At 44.3% G+C, this 20,993-nt stretch overlaps 1 protein-coding gene across 1 annotated transcript; it reads left to right on the top strand.

The window, feature by feature from the left end:
- Positions 1 to 6,379: 6,379 nt before the first annotated feature.
- Positions 6,380 to 10,161, top strand: LOC119330089. The gene is made up of 5 exons (XM_037603200.1): positions 6,380 to 6,803; positions 7,704 to 8,213; positions 8,509 to 8,562; positions 8,939 to 9,054; positions 9,911 to 10,161. The coding sequence occupies exons 1-5, from the start codon at positions 6,400 to 6,402 to the stop codon at positions 10,051 to 10,053; spliced, it is 1,227 nt and encodes a 408-aa protein (XP_037459097.1). The 5' UTR covers positions 6,380 to 6,399; the 3' UTR covers positions 10,054 to 10,161.
- The last annotated feature ends 10,832 nt before the right edge of the window (positions 10,162 to 20,993 follow it).

The raw sequence follows: 20,993 nt of genomic DNA on the forward strand, positions 1-20,993 counted from the left end.
AGATCTTCTTGTGACCACTCGTCGAATACACAATCAACTTTGGAGCTCATTCATATATTGGCTCTGTGCCGTTACAACACCATATAAATTAATATTGATCCTTCTGACTCAACTATTGTATGTTAAGATCGAAAACTCTTAGAGTTGAAAAGCCATGATTAGAATTGAGCATGCAAGGCCCGGAAGAGGATAGATCAATCTACGCTTCTCTCATTAAGGAAGTTAGGCATCTCTTGTCTCTTCGTGATTCTTGTATTACTCATGTTAATCGTACTCAAATAATGTTAGTGATTATTTAACTAAGTTGCTAGAGGTGAGGGTAGAACTGTGACTTGGTTAGGGTCTGGCCCTGAAGTTGCTTTGTCTTTAGCTTTTGATGATTGTAAGGATCTTGTGATTGCATAATACAAGTTTTCACCCAAAAAAAACAATGATTAGAATTGATCATCCATTCGCAAAAGGCATTTCACACCGAAAAACACATAGGCGCACGTGTTTCTTAGTCGGCCCACACAACATGTTATACAAGATGAATCCAATGTGTCCAATTTTGAGCTTCGGTTTCGCGCTATTCAACCTAGCTTGCTTGTCGTGCTCCGAAGGTTTCCAACACACCCAACCTACCTTATTATTTTCTACAAAATCCCATCAGCTCACCACGCGTGCATGTTTCTATTAACCGCAAAGCTTTCTTAATATTAGATATCATCTATCATACTGGATTTGCTTGCATACATCACTCAATTCGCCACATGGCCATGCGTATTCATTATTTTTAAATATGTTTTTAATATTTTGCTAGGACATATTTGTCGAGCAATTTTTAATACATTACTAATCGTGGATGTACCCTTTAATTAATTTCCAAATATACCAAAATCATTCGTGTTCACATCTAGACGTGTTCAAATTACAAATCAATATAAAAAGGAGCAGAGATTGAAAGCAGAAACCACATTCACCCTGGCTCTTCTATCTTGCCTCCCTCCGACAACCCTCTCCCTGCAGGAATGGATCCCTTCATTTCTGACCCCACCGGTCCTGTGACAACCAGCCCCAAAACTCAGGGACAAGAGGAAGAGGGCCTTGGAACCGACCCCTCCTTCAATTCCCTTACCACTGAGTCCGTCGGCGCGAGCCCCGACGCGGAGGGCGGCGCCGCCGCCACATAGGCGGACGATGAGGCAGAGAGTGGGGCGCCCGGCTCCCCTTCCCCGCCCCGACCGCCGCCGAGCATCTCCGAAGTATGTTGACAAAGGTGTATAGCATGGAAGATATCGCCATATCTTGGTTGTTATGTTGACAATGAAAGTATACCGCTCAAAATATTATTCACCTCTATTTCAAAACTGAGCTCTGGCACCTCTACAAATCCCTGATTCCCTCTGCGAAGGGCCTATCTATTTACTTCTATGTTGAGTCATCATCCTCTTATTAAAAAGCACCAGTTGGAGAGCACCGTTGTCATTTGCATTCATTACTATTAGTTTACATTGAGTATGACTTGACTGGATCTCTTTTACCATGAATTACAATGTCTAATCAGTCCTTGATATTTAAAGGTACTCTGCATTTATATTTTGCGGTCTCAGAAAGGGCTAGCAAGATACTATCTTGTCATATCATATTATGATTGTTTTGAGAAAGTGTTGTCATCCGAGATTTATTATTATTGCTCGCTAGTTGATTATGCCATTGATATGAGTAAACATGAGACCTAAGCATTATTGTGAATATGGTTAGTTTATAATCTTTGCTGAAAACTTGAATGCTGGCTTTACATATTTACAACAACAAGAGCAAACAGAGTTTGTAAAAGTTTTCTTTATCATTTTCAGTTTGTCAACTGAATTGCTTGAGGACAAGCAAAGGTTTAAGTTTGGGGGAGTTGATACGTCTCTGTCGTATCTACTTTTCCAAATACTTTTGCCCTTGTTTTGGACTCTAACTTGCATGATTTGAATGAAACTATCCCGGACTGACGCTGTTTTCAGCAGAATTGCCATGGTTTTATTTATGTGCAGAAACAAAAGTTCTTGGAATGACCTGAAACTCCATGGAGCATCTTTTTGGAAATAATAAAAAATACTGGCAACAGATCAAGACCAGGGGGCCCACACCCTAGCCACGAGGGTGGGGGGCGCGCCTGCCCCCTGGGCGCCCCCTAGAGCTCCTCCGACCTCAACCCCAACTCTATATATTCACTTTCAGGGAGAAAAAAATAGAGAAGAAGGATTCATCGTGCTTTACGATACGGAGCCGCCGCCAAGCCCTACAACCTCTCGGGAGGGCTGATTTGGAGTCCGTTCGGGGCTCCGGAGAGGGGAATCCGTCGCCATCGTCATCATAAACCATCCTCCATCACCAATTTCATGATGCTCACCGTCGTGCGTGAGTAATTCCATCGTAGGCTTGCTGGACAGTGATGGGTTGGATGAGATTTATCATGTAATCGAGTTAGTTTTGTTAGGGTTTGATCCCTAGTATTCACTATGTTCTGAGATTGATGTTGCTATGACTTTGTTATGCTTAATGCTTGTCACTAGGGCCCGAGTGCCATGATTTCAGATCTGAACCTATTATGTTTTCATCAATATATGAGAGTTCTTGATCCTATCTTGCAAGTCTATAGTCACCTACTATGTGTTATGATCCGGCAACCCCGAAGTGACAATAATCGGGACCACTCCCGGTGATGACCGTAGTTTGAGGAGTTCATGTATTCACCATGTGTTAATGCTTTGGTCCGGTACTCTATTAAAAGGAGGCCTTAATATCCCTTAGTTTCCGCTAGGACCCCGCTGCCACGGGAGGGTAGGACAAAAGATGTCATGCAAGTTCTTTTCCACAAGCACGTATGACTATATTCGGAATACCTGCCTACATTACATTGATGAATTGGAGCTAATTCTGTGTCACCCTAGGTTATGACTGTTACATGATGAACCGCATCCGGCATAATTCTCTATCACCGATCCATTGCCTACGAGCTTTCCATATATTGTTCTTCGCTTATTTACTTTTCCGTTGTTATTGCTATCATCACTACAAAATACCAAAAATATTACTTTTGTTATCATTACCTTTTGCTACCGTTACCACTACTATCATATTACTTTTCTACTAAATACTTTGCTGCAGATATTAAGTTTCCAGGTGTGGTTTAATTGACAACTCAACTGCTAATACTTGAGAATATTCTTTGGCTCCCCTTGTGTCGAATCAATAAATTTGGGTTGAATACTCTACCCTCCAAAACTGTTGCGATCCTCTATACTTGTGGGTTATCACGCCCCTCCTCATTTATAGTGGGAGAAGGCCAACCGGCGATCCCCACGATCACGGGTAATGATGATTTTTCTCTGCATGCAGCAGGGACTTGTCAAGTCGGGCAGTTGCCGAGGCAGCGTGGGGAAGCGGAGACGCCCCGGGAGCCACCAAGGATTTTTTTTAATAATCATATATGTTTAATGATCTAGATATGAAACTACAATACACATAAAGCATGCGTTATAGAAATTTTATCAGTATGATACTAGCTAGATCGAGATATTAAACATTAACACATGGCCAGAGAAGAATACATCTTGTGAGATATGAAGAAGACTTTTCTTCATTAATTTTTGTTCATCCATATTTATTGCACTCAACCATATCTTGGTCCTACTATTATAACTAGATCTTCTTGTGACCATTCGTGGAATACACAATCAACTTTGGAGCTCATTCATATATTGGCTCTGTGCCGTTACAACACCATATAAATTAATATTGATCCTTCTGACTCAACTATTGTATGTTAAGATCGAAAACTCTTAGAGTTGAAAAGCCATGATTAGAATTGAGCATGCAAGGCCAGGAAGAGGATAGATCAATCTACGCTTCTCTCATTAAGGAAATTAGGCATCTCTTGTCTCTTCGTGATTCTTGTATTACTCATGTTAATCGTACTCAAATAATGTTAGTGATAATTTAGCTAAGTTACTAGAGGTGAGGGTAGAACTATGACTTGGTTAGGGTCTGGCCCTAAAGTTGCTTTGTCTTTAGCTTTTGATAATTGTAAGGATCTTGTGATTGCATAATACAAGTTTTCACCCACAAAAAAAACAATGATTAGAATTGAGCATCCATTCGCAGGGCATTTCACATCAATTACCGGGTCATAATGAAGATGATGCAGGAAGGCTAGAAGCCCATAGCGAGACTCGGCGGGAGGCCGGCTCTCACGAACCCTGTGGGCCGGCTCACGAAGAAGGCCAGAGAGGGGAAATTTTCCTAACTTAGAGGACAAGATAAATAAGAGTTAGAGTAGGATACGACTTGGGAGTACAACCCGAAATCTTCTGTAAGTCTAGGGACTCAACCTATTATATAAAAGGGAGCCCCTAGGACCAAAATACTAAGTTGCAATATCTCGAAAGCAAGGTTAGCGAATCCACATCCTTGTAATCAAGATCATCATCAATATCAATCAAGCAGGAGTAGGCTTTTTACCTGCACCATGAGGAGCTGAACCTGGGTAAACCTGTGTCTCTTGTTCCCGATCAACCCCGTTCAAGCAACCACCTAGTTGCGATGGCCTCGAGACTTAGTCCTTTCACGAGGACATGTGCCATGACAAAACCACGACAAAGGGCCTTTGTCAGTTAACTTCATCTAATCACCCATGCAGGAACACTGGATCGTAAAGAGATTTTCATTTACCGATGTGGTCTTGATCTCCTTTGTTAGGTTCCATGCAATATTCATATTCGTAGTTAAAGCCTAGGTAGTGAATTGGTTGGTTGTGTGAACCTTTGCAATCGCCATTCACTTGATTCCTTCACTTACTACATCGGGGTCTTCTTCAAACACCCGCATCATCGAAGTCCTCTTTCTCAAATTCCTACTTTTCTTTGTCCGATCCACCAATTACCTGCACCCCAAAATACACACAGGCTGCTAGGGACGCCATTGTTTATGGGAACTAAAACCATATAAGCTCTAGGTCTATGTTTCTTTAACCTAATTGCTACCAAAGCCGGGCACACATGTGAGGGCACCCCCTTTATCAACTCGAGTAACCAAACCATGGAGGAGACGAAATCGTGGCTGAGAATGAGTAGAACACACGCCGGAGAAGGTCTTTGTCGAGGGGATAAGAAAGCTCTAGATGGGAGCCACCAAGGATTTTTTTTAATAATCCTATATGTTTAATGATCTAGATAGGAAACTACAACACACATAAAGCATGCGATATAGAAATTTTATCAGTATGATACTAGTTAGATCGAGATATTAAACAGTAACACATGGCCAGAGAAGAATACATCTTGTGAGATATGGAGAAGACTTTTCTTCATTAATTTTTGTTCATCCATATTTATTGCACTCAACCATATCTTGGTCCTACTATTATAACTAGATCTTCTTGTGACCATTCGTCGAATACACAATCAACTTTGAAGCTCATTCATATATTGGCTCTGTGCCGTTACAACACCATATAAATTAATATTGATCCTTCTGACTCAACTATTGTATGTTAAGATCGAAAACTCTTAGAGTTGAAAAGCCATGATTAGAATTGAGCATGCAAGGCCAGGAAGAGGATAGATTAATCTACGCTTATCTCATTAAGGAAATTAGGCATCTCTTGTCTCTTCGTGATTCTTGTATTACTCATGTTAATCGTACTCAAATAATGTTAGTGATAATTTAGCTAAGTTGCTAGAGGTGAGGGTAGAACTACGACTTGGTTAGGTATGGTCCTGAAGTTGCTTTGTCTTTAGCTTTTGATGATTGTAAGGATCTTGTGATTGCATAATACAAGTTTTCATCCGCAGAAAAAATAATTAGAATTGAGCATCCATTCGCAAGGCATTTCACACTGGAAAACACATATGCGCACGCGTTTCTTAGTCGGCTCACACAACATGTTATACAAGATGAATCCAATGTGTCCAATTTTGCGCTTCGGTTTCGCGCTATTCAACCTAGCTTGTTTGTCGTGCTCCGAAGGTTCCAACACACCCAACCTACCTTATTATTTTCTATAAAATCCCATCGGCTCACCACGCGTGCATGTTTCTATTAACCGCAAAGCTTTCTTAATATTAGATATCATCTATCATGCTGGATTTGCTTGCATACATCATTTCGCCACATGGCCATGCGTCTTCTTTTTAAATATGTTTTTAATATTTTGCTAGGACATATTTGTCGAGCAATTTTTAATACATTACTAATCGTGGATGTACCCTTTAATTAATTTCCAAATATACCAAAATCATTCGTGTTCACATCTAGACGTGTTCAAATTACAAATCAATATAAAAAGGAGTAGAGATTGAAAGCAGAAACCACATTCACCCTGGCTCTTCTATCTTGCCTCCCTCCGAAAACCCTCTCCCTACAGGAATGGATCCCTTCGTTTCTGACACCACCGGTCCTGTGACAACCAGCCCCAAAACTCAGGGACAAGAGGAAGAGGGCCTTGGAACCGACCCCTCCTTCAATTCCCTTACCACTGAGTCCGTCGGCGCGAGCCCCGACGCGGAGGGCGGCGCCGCCGTCACACAGGCGGACGATGAGGCGGAGAGTGGGGCGCCCGGCTCCCCTTCCCCGCCCCGACCGCCGCCGAGCATCTCCGCGCGCCGCGATCCTCTCAGGGCCGCGTGCTTCCGGAGGCTGGCCGCCTCCTGCGAAGCCCGCCGACTCCGCGAGGCGGCGCTCCTCCGTGCGTCTAAACCGCCCGCGGAGAAGGCCGAGGACCCCGACGAGCCAATCTGGCCACCAAGAAGCCGCTATTGGAGGCGCTTCGTGTATGTATATACCTCGCCTTCCACCCCGACTCTCCTTTTGCTCATGAATGCATGATTAGATAGTTCCTTCAAATAATTTAGGTTTAGATAGATTACCATGCTAGGGCTTTCGGAGAACATATCGCTGAGGCGTTCGTTTTCAGAGATTTTACACGTAGTAGATTCAGCAATTTTACATGTGCAATAGTAGATTCTATTTATCCCGTCCCAACTTAGTTTTTATTTTGGAGAAGTACGTGGTAATATGTTTCGTAGCCTAACGGAGATGGTGAGAAGAATCACGATTCTGTTTTTTATATAAAATAACTGTGATTTAGTTTGATTACCATGCTAGGGTTGTTTGAGGAGTAGGGATATCTGCAATTGCAATCGGTACATCCGATTTACTATTGCTACATTAGGTCATGTTTCTAGTGCTGATGGCATCTCGGTCAGTGTGTAGCCTAGGTTCTGGAGCGTTACGTTAGCTCAAGCTGTTAAATATATATTTGCGAGTTATGTCCTTACTTTTGTGAACTGGATTGTTGATGCCCCAACTAGTGATAAGGCGTTAAGTTCCGCCTTTCTGTTCCTAACGGAATCTTTGAATCTAGCCTAGGGATCTCAAAACATTACGTAAGCCCTAGTTACCTAATTAAGCTGTTCAAAATGTTGGAGATTTATGGCATTACCATAATGAACCTGATTTATGGGAGAACCATAATGCTCCAATGCCAGCGATATCTTGATATCTAGCCTGAGAAATCAAAGATTTACTATAACTAGCCTTTGTCCTCACCCTCTTTTCATGTTCATGGTGGTGTATCCCTTCTGTTCTAATCTTATGTTCAGGTTTCTTTTGTTTCTCTATCAAGCATTTTGCCTTTCCCAGTCTGAAACTTTTGCAATTACCTCCAACAGGGAACTAAAAACTATGGGGTCCAGGCCGGCTAATCCTGTGCCCAACCCTGATGAGAGTTCATTATCTCATATCAAGAGCCAAGATATGTTAGCTGACAAGGTTGTGGACCAATGGGATGACAGTGACACTGAAAACTCCTCTGGAAGTGCATCATATCAAGTTGTTCCTTACAAGAATGTCCAGGGAGAAAACAACTTACCTGTGCTGTCTAAAAAAAGAAAATTCATTATCAGTACATATTCTGTGCAATGTAGTACTTGCCAGAAATGGAGAGTTGTACCATCCAAACTGAAATATGAGCAAATCCGAGTGAATATTATACAAGTTCCTTTTTCTTGCAAATATGTCCATGGGTGGAAGCCACAAGTTACATGCCATGATCCAACTGGTATATCTGAGGATAATGGCATGGCATGGGCAATTGATATCCCATGCATCCCTCAGACCTCTCTTGGGTGGGAAAGGAATATTACTCTAAGGAATGAACAGAGCACGAGATTCGCTGATGTGTGAGTATTACTTGTTTTGCACAACATCGCAGTTAATTTGTTTCCCAGCTTTTTGTATTTATTTCTGAGCAAATGAGGTTGCAGTTGTTTTCTAACGTGCCTGGGTCGTAACTCTTGAGAGCTCAAAATGCTCATTTATGGTTTAGGAACTTAATGCTGTTCATATTTGATCAATGGTTAAACATTCATTCCTGTTGTCTGCTAAACACCTTACACACCTATATAAAAGGATGTGCTTGCCATTCCGTGTACGTATTGTATGACTGTTTCGTAACACTTATATACATCCTTTCAGGTACTATATCTCTCCCACAGGCAGAAAAGTAAGATCCATGAAAGATGTCGAAAGGTAAGCTAACTTTCTTCTGGTCAACTTCTCTTCAATATCGTTACTTTCTTAAGCATATTAGTGCCCAGATGCAGTTTTCCCTTCATCTAGCATGTTGATAACCGCATCTGAATGGTATCCACTATTATTGTGAAGTTGTTACAAAGTGTTATCATTGTACTTTCACTACCTCAATGGCTCAATGATCATATGAAGCACACAACCAGCGTTTAGGCTTAGCTTTGTTGGGGCTTATTTTCAGAAATCTTGCCTGTTCTTACAATTGAACGTTGGAAACACAGAATACATGTGTATACTATGTGAAGTTGTGAACTTCTCCATGTGGTTCAATCTGCCTAGATGTTTATCTTATTCGTCATATGTTATACTTTGATAGGTATCTTGAAGACAACCCAGACTATGCTGCCCGCTTACAGTTATCTCAGTTTTCGTTCAGGGTACCTAAACCTCCAAATTGCCCTCGTCAGTCAGACCTTATTGAACCAACTGAAGGTATATTTATGCACAACTTTTAACATGGTTACTTTAACTGGCATGCTAAATGGATTGCTGGTTGGACAAGCATCTCTCTTCTGGTTGAACAATGGCCACTATTGCTTCAAATTTATGTCAGTGATAAAATGGTTTTCGGATTGCCTTGTCAACTGAGAATGCATTACAAGTTTGTGTACTTGTATATTGTGGTATGTGGTACTTAATGGAATTATTTAAGTGGTAGGTCAGGTGGTGAGCTGGGGTGTACAGGATAGTAGGGCATGCATGTAAGCAAAGTTCCACACGTGCCATTCATATTTTAAATGATCATAACAGGTTGAGATGTCGTAAATTGGATTTTACTTTATTGTTTTTAAATTTCTGTAAATTGGATGGCACACCTGATAACATAACGTAGACCATTGCACGCACTAGTGGCTGATGGATTATATCCCCTTTACATGAATATGAAACTAAATGAGAGTTCTGTTAATGCATGCTGCCTATATATAGTTGCATAACATGAGACAGGCAGGTGGGTGACTTCTAGTACCCTTGTTGATTATAGCACCACTCCTAGATTAAGTTCTTGCAACTAGCTAGCGATTTAGGGATCTTGTAGCAGCGGTTAGAAATTTAGAATCACTCTGTGGGGTTCATTGGTGGTTGGTGATGTCTGCTGTTTCCATCTATTAGTATACTTACATACAATGACCCTTGCACACCGGACAACGTCTTGATGTGATTAGCTTGCTTGTCTTCTCTTCTGGCTCAAGTGATTAATGGCGTTCTATTCACTCTCTGTGTTTGTGCAACCATCTGATAATTTGACACATGATTTGTTATTTATCTGATGGCATGCTCTTATTTTCAGTGCTACCTCCGGTTCACGAGGATCCGGTGCACAACTACATGCCGGCCCCTCATGGAGAAGCCAATCATTTAACTCATATACCAGTTATACTAGCTCTACAAGTACCAGTGATGCTCTCCAAAAAGAGAAAACTAAACCAGTGATGCTCTCCAGAAAGAAAGAAAAATGCTCTATCAGTGATGTTCAAACTTCAAACTTGAAATGTGCTATTTTGCTGTATTATCTTACTATTAATGTTCTACCTTAGCTAAGCTTGCTCCCCTTGTGCCGTACTTTGCTCCAGCTTGGAGTATTTAACCAAAACCTACCACAATTCGTGGATCCGTAGCCACAAACTACCACTTTACGAATTTGTGCCGAAAACTACCATTTTTTTGCTAATCTATGACTAAATACTACCATGTCTGTAAATCGACCGATTCGTTCATTTTAAACACGCTTATGACAGACTGGGCCCATCCGCTAGGATTGAAAAAGTCAACACCGTTAACTTTGGCCGTTAACATGTGGGGCCCACATGTCAATTCTATCCCCTTCCTCTGAAATTCCCCATGGAGGATTTAGATAAGGGGTTCCGTCGCCTGCGAGCTGCGGTGGCCATCCTCTGCACCCGAGGCCTCCCCAGCATGCTTCGGCAAGGCCGAGCCTCTGCATGAGCCCCTGCCCGCTCCAGCAAGGCTGAAGCCCCTTGTGCCCGTGCTCCTACCAGCTCCGGCGAGGCCGAGCCCCGCATGCCCGCACCCCCGCCCGCTCTGGTGAGGCCGAGGCCTAGCGCCACTGCCCGCTCCGGTGAGGCCGATTCCCCCGTGTGCGCACGCCCCTGCCCGCTCCGGCGAGGCCGCGACGTTGACCTGCTGCTAGCCCGGGCAGATGCGACGGGAGGCGTCGGTGCGATTCAACGGGAGACAAACTCGAGAGCGGCGGCGTTTACCTGCTGATGGCAGGGGCTAATCGGTTCGTCGGCGTAAGGCTGTGTTGCGGGCGGTGGGCTCCTGCCTCGCCCTCGACCTTCCCCGCCTCCCTGTGCTCTCGATCCAGTTGTCCCCCCGCCGCCGGAGTCGATGTCGCTGCCGCACACAGACTCATTGTACTCCCTCCGGTCCTTTTTACTCTGCACATTGGATTTGTCGAAAGTCAAACTTTGCTAAGTTTGATCAAATTTAGATTAGAAATTATTAGCATCTATAATATGTAATAAATATAATATGAAAATATTCCAAGATGAATCTAATGATATTGGTGTTGTTATGTGAATGTCTATAATTTTTTGTATAAACTTGGTCAAAGTTGAATGAGATTGACTTCAGTTAAACCTAATATGCAGAGTAAAAAGGACCGGAGGGAGTACCCACCGCCATGCGAGCGAGCCTACGCGTTGCCGGCTGGCTGGCTGCCGCACCGTCTGCCAAGCTGCCCGCCATGCTGGCTAGCCATGGCCGCAGCCGTGCCTAGGCTTGTGCTTGGTGGGGAATTTTAGAGGTATAAGTTGTAGGAGATGGAACTGATATGTGGGCCCCTTAGGTTGACGGTCAAAGTAACGGTGTTGGCTATTTCAGCCCGGACGGGTGGGCCTAGCTTGTCATAATCAGGTTTAATCCACCATTTTTTATACTTGGTAGTTTTTAATAAGGGATTAGGAAAAAAGTGGTAGTTTTCGGCACAAATTCGTAAAGTGGTAGTTTGTGGGCACGGATCCATGAATTGTGATAGTTTTTGGTTAAATACTCCTCCAGCTTAGCTGGAACTGAGAAAGTTTTTGGGACATCGACATCAACAGAGGAATGTTGTTGCAGAAAGTTATTGAAATTGACACATTGCTTTTACCTCATTCTGTTCGTGTGCTGTGAATGCCTATAACTTTAAGTTTATGCGTGTTGCACATCATAATCTCATGTATAAGGTAAAATCTTTTTTATTGAGATCAATGGGTATTGGGACAGAGCTTAGATAACAGAAGTTTCTGCCACCCCCATTCTATGACCAAAGATCACATTATATACATCTGTCTATTTTACGTTTATGTGACGAATTGCATGCACAAGCCCATAGCATTTGAGACCTTTTTAAGTTCAAACATACAAATGACAAAAGCCATTAAACTATGCATCATATTGATCTGCATCTCAAAAGAAAAACAAACAAGGCGTGATCTATGTTGGGATTCTTATAGAACTAGAAAAATAGAAATGCATTCCAAGGAAAGAGTGAGCCCCATTCTATGATCAAAGAGTTTACAAACTAGCATGACAAAATTTCCTCTTTGGATGGCAAGTTTTACAAGATGCAGGAACAAGAAAAATTCTTTATGAGGTCAAATAGCCCTTGTACCAATTATTCCTAAAATGGCTGAAGTTCTCCAAAACTTACTGAAGATCCTACGGATCATTTGTTCATTGTATACTTTCTCTTGACATAATGACGGGAGCATTCTAGGGGTTTAGTGATTCTCACAAAACAAAACCCAGATAATGATCGCATGGTCCTACGTACGGTCTCAAAATTTGCTTTCTCTTCGCCTTTTGATCTCAAGAATAAAACCCCAAAATAAGAAAACTTGCTGCTTTCTCTCCACCTTTGATCTCAAGGAAAACGAGAATCTTGAATTTAATATATATGGACTACGCACATACATCAATTCCTCTCTCAAGCGGTCATGAATTCATGATACATCGTCAGTTGCAGAGTTCTTGCTGCTAACGATCTGTTTATCAGTTCCTCTCTCCAGCGATCATGAATTCATAACAGACTCTGCTAGATCAGAGAGCAAAGAATTAAACTAGCTACTTCCCGAGAGAATTGTAACTAATCGTAAACTGGTGGGCGTCCTCCATCGACCTTCGTCATCGTCGCACGGCGCAGCTTCGACGCAAACTCTGGGTCGTGCTCCTCGTAGAATCGGCACAACGCGTCCATCGGGATCCCTTTGCCGACCCTCTTCTCCTTATTGCAACAACCATCGCCGCGGTCAGTCCGCTCCAGCGGTGGTGGTCTCTTGGAACTGGTCGGCCGTGCAGCGTCAGCAATCGGGTGCGCCTGCGGTGGAGCGTGACGAAGCTCGCGGACGTCCCATGATGGCACTCGTGCGACACGGCTGGGTTTACTGTTGATGGCGGGGTACTCGACGAGGTAGGACTTGGTGCCGGCCGAGGCGGAGAGTACCTTGGCGCGGAGGTAGATCACCAGCTGCCTATTGCCGGAGAAGATGACGTTCGTACATAACCTGTTGCGCACCTCGACGGCATCCCCGCACGCGAATCGCAGTTGCCAGCGCGCCGCATCCACCCAAGGAACCTTCGCAGGCAAGCGGGGCGCGTTGTTTGTCTTCTTGGCCGCTGCATCCACCCAAGGAACCTTGAAAGTGCGTTATATCGACTAGAGGGGGGGTGAATAGGCGATTTTTATGAAAGTCTTCAAAACGTGGGAGTTATGAAGACAAACGATAGAAATAAACCTAATACCCTGCAGCGGAAGGTAGACTACACTAGGCAAGCCACAGTCAAGTATTCAATAGAGTGAAAGCACAATGACTAATAGCAGCAATGTAGTAAGGATCAGGTAGGAAGATATTGTGAAGCCAGACAGAACACGCAGTCACTCAGTGAAGACAAAAAATAGTGCAAACATACAATGACTTCACAAGGAGTAACAATAAGTAAAGGGAAGGGAAGATGAAACCAGTGACTCGTTGAAGACAATAATTTGTTGGACCAGTTCTAGTTGTTGTGACAACTGTACGTCTGGTTGGGGCGGCTAGGTATTTAAACCTTAGGACACACAGTCCCGGACACCCAGTCGTGAACACGCAGCTCAGGACACCCAGTCCTCACCGTATTCCCCTTGAGCTAAGGTCACACAGACCTCGCCCAATCACTCTGGTAAGTCTTCAAGGTAGACTCCCAAACCTTCACAGACTTCGTTCACCGGCAATCCACAATGTCTCTTGGATGCTCAGAACGCGACGCCTAACCGGCTGGAGGATGCACAGTCCTCAAGTGTAATAAGTCTTCAGATCACACAGACAAGAAGACTTAAGTGATGCCTAATTCTATTTGGCTCTGGGTGGTTAGGGCTTTATCCTCGCAAGGAATTCTCTCTCAAAGGCTTCGAGGTGGGTTGCTCTCAAACGACAAAAGCCGTATTCTCAATCTGAGCAGCCAGCCGTTTATGGTTGTAGGGGGTGGGCTATTTATAGCCACTTGGCAACCCGATCTGATTTGTCCGAAATGACCCTGGGTCACTAAGGAACTAACACGTGTTCCAATGGTCAGATTTCAAACTCACACGGCAACTTTACTTGGGCTGCAAGCAAAGCTGACTTGTCCGACTCTGGACAAGATCCGCTCTCATAGTCTTCACTCGAAGACATAGGTTTTGGTTAGGCGTCACTTCAGTCATTCTGACTGGTTCTCTTGGACCCCACTTAACAGTATGGTGGTTCCTATGACTCAACACAAAAGAAAAAGAACTACGAAAGATCTAAGTCTTCGAGCTCCATAGGCTTCATGTGGTGTCTTCTCATGTCATAGTCTTCAACGTGAATATCTTCATATACCACCTTTGACTTCAATGTCTTCATACATTTTTAAGGGTCATCTCTGGTAGGAAAACCGAATCAATGAGGGACTTCTACCTGTGTTATCCTGCAATTCTCACAAACACATTAGTCCCTCAACTAGGTTTGTCGTCAATACTCCAAAACCAACTAGGGGTGGCACTAGATGCACTTACAATCTCCCCCTTTTTGGTGATTGATGACAAACTAGTTGAAGTTTTCAACGGGGAATATAATCTGTAAAATTGTAAAGGATAAGGAATTGTCTTCATAAGTTGCAAGGGCTCCCCCTGAAGATGTGCATATAAGTAATTTGCTTTTGGAATGCAAATGCACATGGCAGGATGTACTTATGGAGATCCACTTCAACTTATGATGACAATCCACTATGCATGTGAAAGTATATGAAGATAATGACATGCATAATGGAAAATGGACGTCTGCAGAATGATCTAAGTGCGGAATTTATCATCGCACATGCGGAATTTATCATCGCAAAACAAGGTGGCAGATAAGTAGCAGACGACCGTCGAGTTTAAGTGTTACAACTCAAAGAACCAAATGTAGCAAAACGAGAGTTGTAAGCACGAAGCAAAATATAAAGCACCCGCCCATATGAACCCACTTAAAGACTATCAACCTCATATGCTTCTCCCCCTTTTGTCAGTAAGGACCAAAAAGGTTTGAAGACATAGAGCATCTACTCGTTCCCATGAGGAGTAGGTGAAGCAGCAGGGTCGTTGGTGGTGTTTGGCGGTGCTGAAGAGCTTGGAGCAGAGTTGAAGCATGCTGAAGGAGGTGGCGGTGAAGTGGCATCGTCTTCATCCTCGATAACTCTGGCAGTCACTATTGCAGCAGAGGAAGAGAACTCAGAGTCTTCAAGGGATGGAGTTCCTAGCAGCACAGCCCTTCGAGGAGGTGTGGAGTCAAACTTGAATCGCTCAGTGAAGCCATCCTCTTGAAGATCATCTTCAGAACACATCATCGTTAGCCCTTTCCATGTGCGACGACAGGTTTCATGGGCAACGAAAGCATTCTTGATGGCAAGATTGCGAATGCGATTAACATCCACCAAGAGGCTTTTCATCTGACGCTCCAGCCAGTCATGATGCCTATCCTGTTTATGATGAAGAGCCACAAGAAGCTCTCGGTCGTTGAGAACACGAGTGCGCTTCTTGGATCTTGGAGCAGTTGTACTATCAGTGGCTTCAGTGGAAGCAGGGTGTGGTGCACGTGTAGTGCCAGCCAAAGGATACACCCGAGTGACTGCTTCAACTCATTCAATGTTCTGAGAGAAACTCTGATGCTCTGCATTCTGAAGACTTAGAGGTTTCTTTGCAGGCTCAGGATAGATGGCTTCAATGGAGATATCCACATCAGGCAGAAAAATTCGATGATTGCGAGCAGATGGCTGATACGAGATATCGGAGTGAAGTTTGATTAGCCGCATTACCCATGGGGCGTAGAACTTCAAGCCAAACAGATCAGAGCCTGATGCAGCAAGTTGGCGAATGAAGAAGTCCTGTGCATTGAAGCATTTTCCATGAATATTGAAGACCAAAGTCTTCATTGCACCCACAAGCTTGGCATTTGGAGAGTGCCCTTTGATGGGCCAGAGAGTTCGCCTGATGATGTGATAAATGGTTCTTGGCAGATACTCAAGGTCTTCAACGAAGAACTCCGTGGGATAAGCAGCATCTTGGGGCAATGGCTTCATCATGCTGAGCATCTGACTCATATCAGGTTCAGTCTTCTGAAAGATGCTCTCAATAGCTTCACTATGCATCTAACAGCCATGCTCGTAGGGATCGCCAGGAGTGGGCAAGCCAGTGAGCTCAATGATGTCAAAGGCTTTGGCTTCGTGATGAACGTTTCCAGTCATCCACTCCAGGACCCAAGTCTTCAGATCTCTGCTATACCCGCGGATGTGAAGTGTGGCATAGAATTGGAGCAGCAGCTCTTCATTCTAATGCTCTTGGTCAGTAACGAACGACAGCAGTCCAACTCCCTTGAAGCAATCCAAAGCTTCTTCCAGACAGGGCAGACCAGCTATAGCTTCAATGTCAAGGCGCTTGTGTGGGAAGATGCGACCTTGGTTGTAAAGAATGCATGAGTAATAGCTTCACTGAGGATAGCTCCAGAACCGATCAGATGATATCCTTTCCCTTGAGTAGGGGTTCCTGGAGCTATCGAAGAATGTGTTGTCTGCCCGGAAGCCATTGATATTGAAGGAGCCAGGTGCTGATGCAGGACCTGGGAACCTTGGCAATCTTGGGATTGGCTTCTGTACCTGAGGCCTGTGCTCAACATGATAGTCGAACTGGGGACCGGCAGCAGACTCAGGAACGGAAGTGGCGGGATCAGTGGCTTCGCTGTCTTCTGATGCTTTTGTTGGGGAGGGCTCCACATTAGCTTCATTGGTGGTTGTGGCAGCCTCAAGATTTTCAAGCACGTTCTCCTTGAGAACTGATTCTTGGTGGGACAGGGGAGTGGCAACTTGGGGGACTTCTTCTTCCGCGGCTGATGCAGCCGGATTGTCTTCAGCAGAGACTTGAGGCCTTGGGCCTTTGTGAAGCCTGCGCAACGCAGGCGACGCCTGCGTAGTTGGAGTTGGCTGGGCCTCAAAGTCTTCTTCCTCTTGTGGGCGATCCTCCCATGAAGCATCCTGTGCAATTGGCGTCAGGGGACGACCAATACTGATGTGTTCGTTGTTCTCTAGCCGAGGAAGGACTGCACCATCTTCTACATGGTCATGTTGACCAATGTCTTCAGCAGCGATGGGATCAGCTGCTGGAAAGTCTTCAGCTTCATGAGCCTTTGTGAAAGCAGGCTCATGGACTGTCAGTTGGCGTTCAGCTTCAGGACAGACCATAGAAATGGGTTCAACTATCAAAGGCTTTGTGGGAGCAGCCTGATCTTTCTTGGTCTTCCTCTTCTTCTTGGTGGGGGTAGTAGGAGAGGATTCAGAATGTTTCCTCTTCCTGGCTTCAGCCTCAGCAGTCCTTGTCTTCTTGAGCTCTGAAGCAGTTGACCGACCTTTTGGCTTCGAGCCAGTCATTCTAGTTGGGAAGACAATGGGATCTGCTTCCTGCCTTGGTGCGCCGGGTTCAGCCGTAGCGGGATTCTTCTTCTTCTTTGCGGCCATCCTGGGGTCGATGCCAGGACGCCCAAGGGCCTTGCGCTTCTCAGCCTCATTGTAGGCTTGCACACATCTGTCAGCCAGAGCCTTCATGCGCTCACGCAAACCCTAAGCTTCTGCACATTTCTTCAGAAAGGCTTCCTTGAGCTCGTGCATCATGATCTTGAAGTTCTTCACTTCTTGCACACTAAGCTTGGCCATATGCTTCTTGAACTGAGCCTTTTCATAGTCAATCTTTTGCTTCAGTTCAACAATGCGCTGGGCGACAGCTAGCTCTGAAGCAATGGCGCCTTGGAAGGCGACACTGAGGCCAATGGGTAGTTGCAGATCTTCAAAGCTGATGTTTGGCGTGTCAAACCACTCGTCAATGAAGTTGTGGATGATGGTCACATCAAAGAGAGGCAGATCATTGAAGATTTCTGCTTCTTCTTTGCTCTTGATGAGTTGCTCAAGAGCGTCATCTGCTAGATCTTCATCACTTGACAGATCAATGTCATCATTGCGCAGAATGGCAGCAACTGTTAGTTCTTGGCCGGTGTGTGGCAGAGGCATCTTGGCCTTCTGGGGCTTGGAGATGCGTGATAAATCTTCGGACTGCACACTGTCTTCAGGAGGTGCAGTTGCCAGTGGCTTCGCCCGTGAGATTTTTGGTGAAGGGGCAGGTTTTGAAGCTTTAGGCTTCTTCAACTGCTTTGGCTTCGGCACTGCAGGAGCTTCTTCTGATTCAGCGTCAGCTGCAGGCTCATTCACTGCAGTGCCTTGAACTAAGATGCGGGTGATGAGGCCTTCAAGGTTGTAGAAAGGACCGGTGACATTTGGTTCTGCATCTCGTGTGCCATCTGCCCTTGGTGCTGAGGGACCAGGGTTGAAGTCTAACCCCAAAGTCTTCTTGTTCTGCTTTGCTGAGTTCTGGGCAAATTGGAAGTTGCGCTTGAACAAATTGTCATCACGACACCATAGTAGTGACGATGGGTGTGCATCAGCATGTTGTGGCCCACGGACCATGCAGGGATAGAAGCCCTGTTCAATGGCTTCATCTATGGACCTGGGTAGGAGATTCTTGTATAGGATGTCTCCCCACGGTCTCTTGATGGCGTTTTTCTCAGCATATTCCTGGGTTACAAATCGGTATTTGAACCATTGTTCTACCCAATATTTTCGAATCCATTGGATTCAGGTCTTGCACTGATTGTAATCCTCTTCAGGATCTGTCTTGTACAGTTCTGAGAGGTCATCTGGCAGATCTCTGGATGTTTCTCCACGGCGCTTTCTACCACCCTTCCTTGCTATTTTCTCTGAAGCCATAAACTTTAACTTGAAAGGCTTCAACACGTTCAAAGGCTTCAAAGGTTTTCGCTTGCTGGACCAACATGAACTGGCTTCGGGAGAATTTATGTGATGCTGTAAGAATTCTGCAAATGAATACAGACTATGAGAACCAAATGATTCTCCCACGGATATGTACCTGTGACAGCATTAAGGTGCGAGGGAAGGGGAAGAGGTCATATGCATTCTCAGAAGATTTTGAAGATAAATCAGTTTAGAAGACATTGACCTCATCGTGCGAAGACATTCACTCGTAGATAAGGAGTTGGTTCCAGATTTGTACGAATCCATAGATCAGTACAAGTGAGGAATCTAACTACTTTGTGAAGCATAAGTGAATATACTAGGCATGTTATGAGATGCAGTATGAGAGAGATCTAACTTGTGTGAATAGAAATTGCTTGTGGTAGAAAGTGACAAATCCATAGGATCAACGGTGCTGTAAAAAGGAAGTTTTATTTACCACACTAAGAACTGCTAGGCGGAGTGGAAGATGAGGCCGAGCAGTTCGATCTTCCGTGCCCTAACTTGGCGACGGAGGACACCTACGGCGACGGCGGAGAGGACGATGTCCGCTGTCGGTGTGAAGACATCGTCGGAGAGGTTGCGGCAGCGAAGCGCTTCGTCGCCGGCGTCGTCGAGGGCTAGTGGTGGCGCTAGGGTTCGTGCGAGAGTGGGAGAAGAGATAATGACCGCTGTGAAGTGTGTATTTATAGGTACAGGGGCGGCACTGCGTTATTACACAGGTGCCCCTGGCGATTCGCATCTGAGGAACACGTGGCTATTATGCAGAATTTTGGGGTTTGTTCCACGTCCCACGCACGCCTGGATTGTCGGGTGGTCGTTCCTACTTCTCCGGGTTTCATGTGGAGGAATGAGCACTGAAAACGGACTTAATGGTTGTCTCTGTATCTTCTGCTGACGCAGAGAAGACATTCAACAGTTTCAATAGAATGCGTATGATTTGGAGAGATAGAATTTGAGATAGAAAGTATAGAGAGGTTAGGGTCCGATCACATTCACTTAGTTCAAAAGATTCAACAAGAAGACATAGCTATAAGTGAATGCTGTAGAGGACAGAACACGAATATATATATATATATATATATATATATATATATATATATATATATATATATATATATATATATTTATATAATCAACATAGTGAAGATAATCATGAAGATATGTTGAGATCGAAGCCAAACCAAATGTGAAGACATTGCAAGGTAACGCCATGAGTGAAACACTTCAAAAATAGAACGTTTGGTGGTGGCGTTACCCACCGTATAGGAAGTATTAGACCCAGACACGGCGCACAATTATCGTGGCGCTCCGAAGTCAAATTCCACATTAATGTATTCACACTTAGAATGTATGTCTTCATTGATTAAAGATATACTTTACTTCGTGTGTTGCACATCTAAGTCATCAATATGCATAAGGGTTAGGATGTGTGCCTGATCACAGGACATTTGAGGATTCCAGGATATTTAGCTCACACCGTAACTTGCAAAATCTCTTCTCATCCAAGGGCTTGGTGAAGATATCTGACAATTGCTCTTCAGTGTTGACGTGTATGATATCAATATCTTCCTTCACAACATGATCTCTGAGAAAGTGATGACGAATTTCAATGTGCTTTGTCTTCGAGTGCTGAACTGGGTTGCTGGCAATCTTGATGGCGCTTTCGTTGTCGCAGTAAAGTGGCACTTGCTTCAGATGAATGCCATAGTCCTTGAGTGTTTGCTTCATCCACAGAAGCTGAGCGCAGCAAGATCCAGCAGCAATGTATTCAGATTCAGCAGTGGAGAGAGATACACAGTTCTGCTTCTTTGAAGACCAACATACAAGTGATCGTCCCAGAAAGTGACATGTGCCTGATGTAGACTTGCGATCAACTTTGTCACCAGCATAATCAGCATCCGAGAATCCAACCAGATCAAACTCTGAGCCCTTTGGATACCATAATCCTAGAGTTGGGGTGTGAGCCAAATATCGAAGAATTCGCTTCACAGCTAAGTGATGCGACTCCTTTGGTGCTGCTTGAAATCGAGCACACATGC

This window comes from Triticum dicoccoides, chromosome 7A, assembly GCF_002162155.2.
Source record: "Triticum dicoccoides isolate Atlit2015 ecotype Zavitan chromosome 7A, WEW_v2.0, whole genome shotgun sequence".
In the NCBI taxonomy this organism is placed as follows: domain Eukaryota; kingdom Viridiplantae; phylum Streptophyta; class Magnoliopsida; order Poales; family Poaceae; genus Triticum; species Triticum dicoccoides.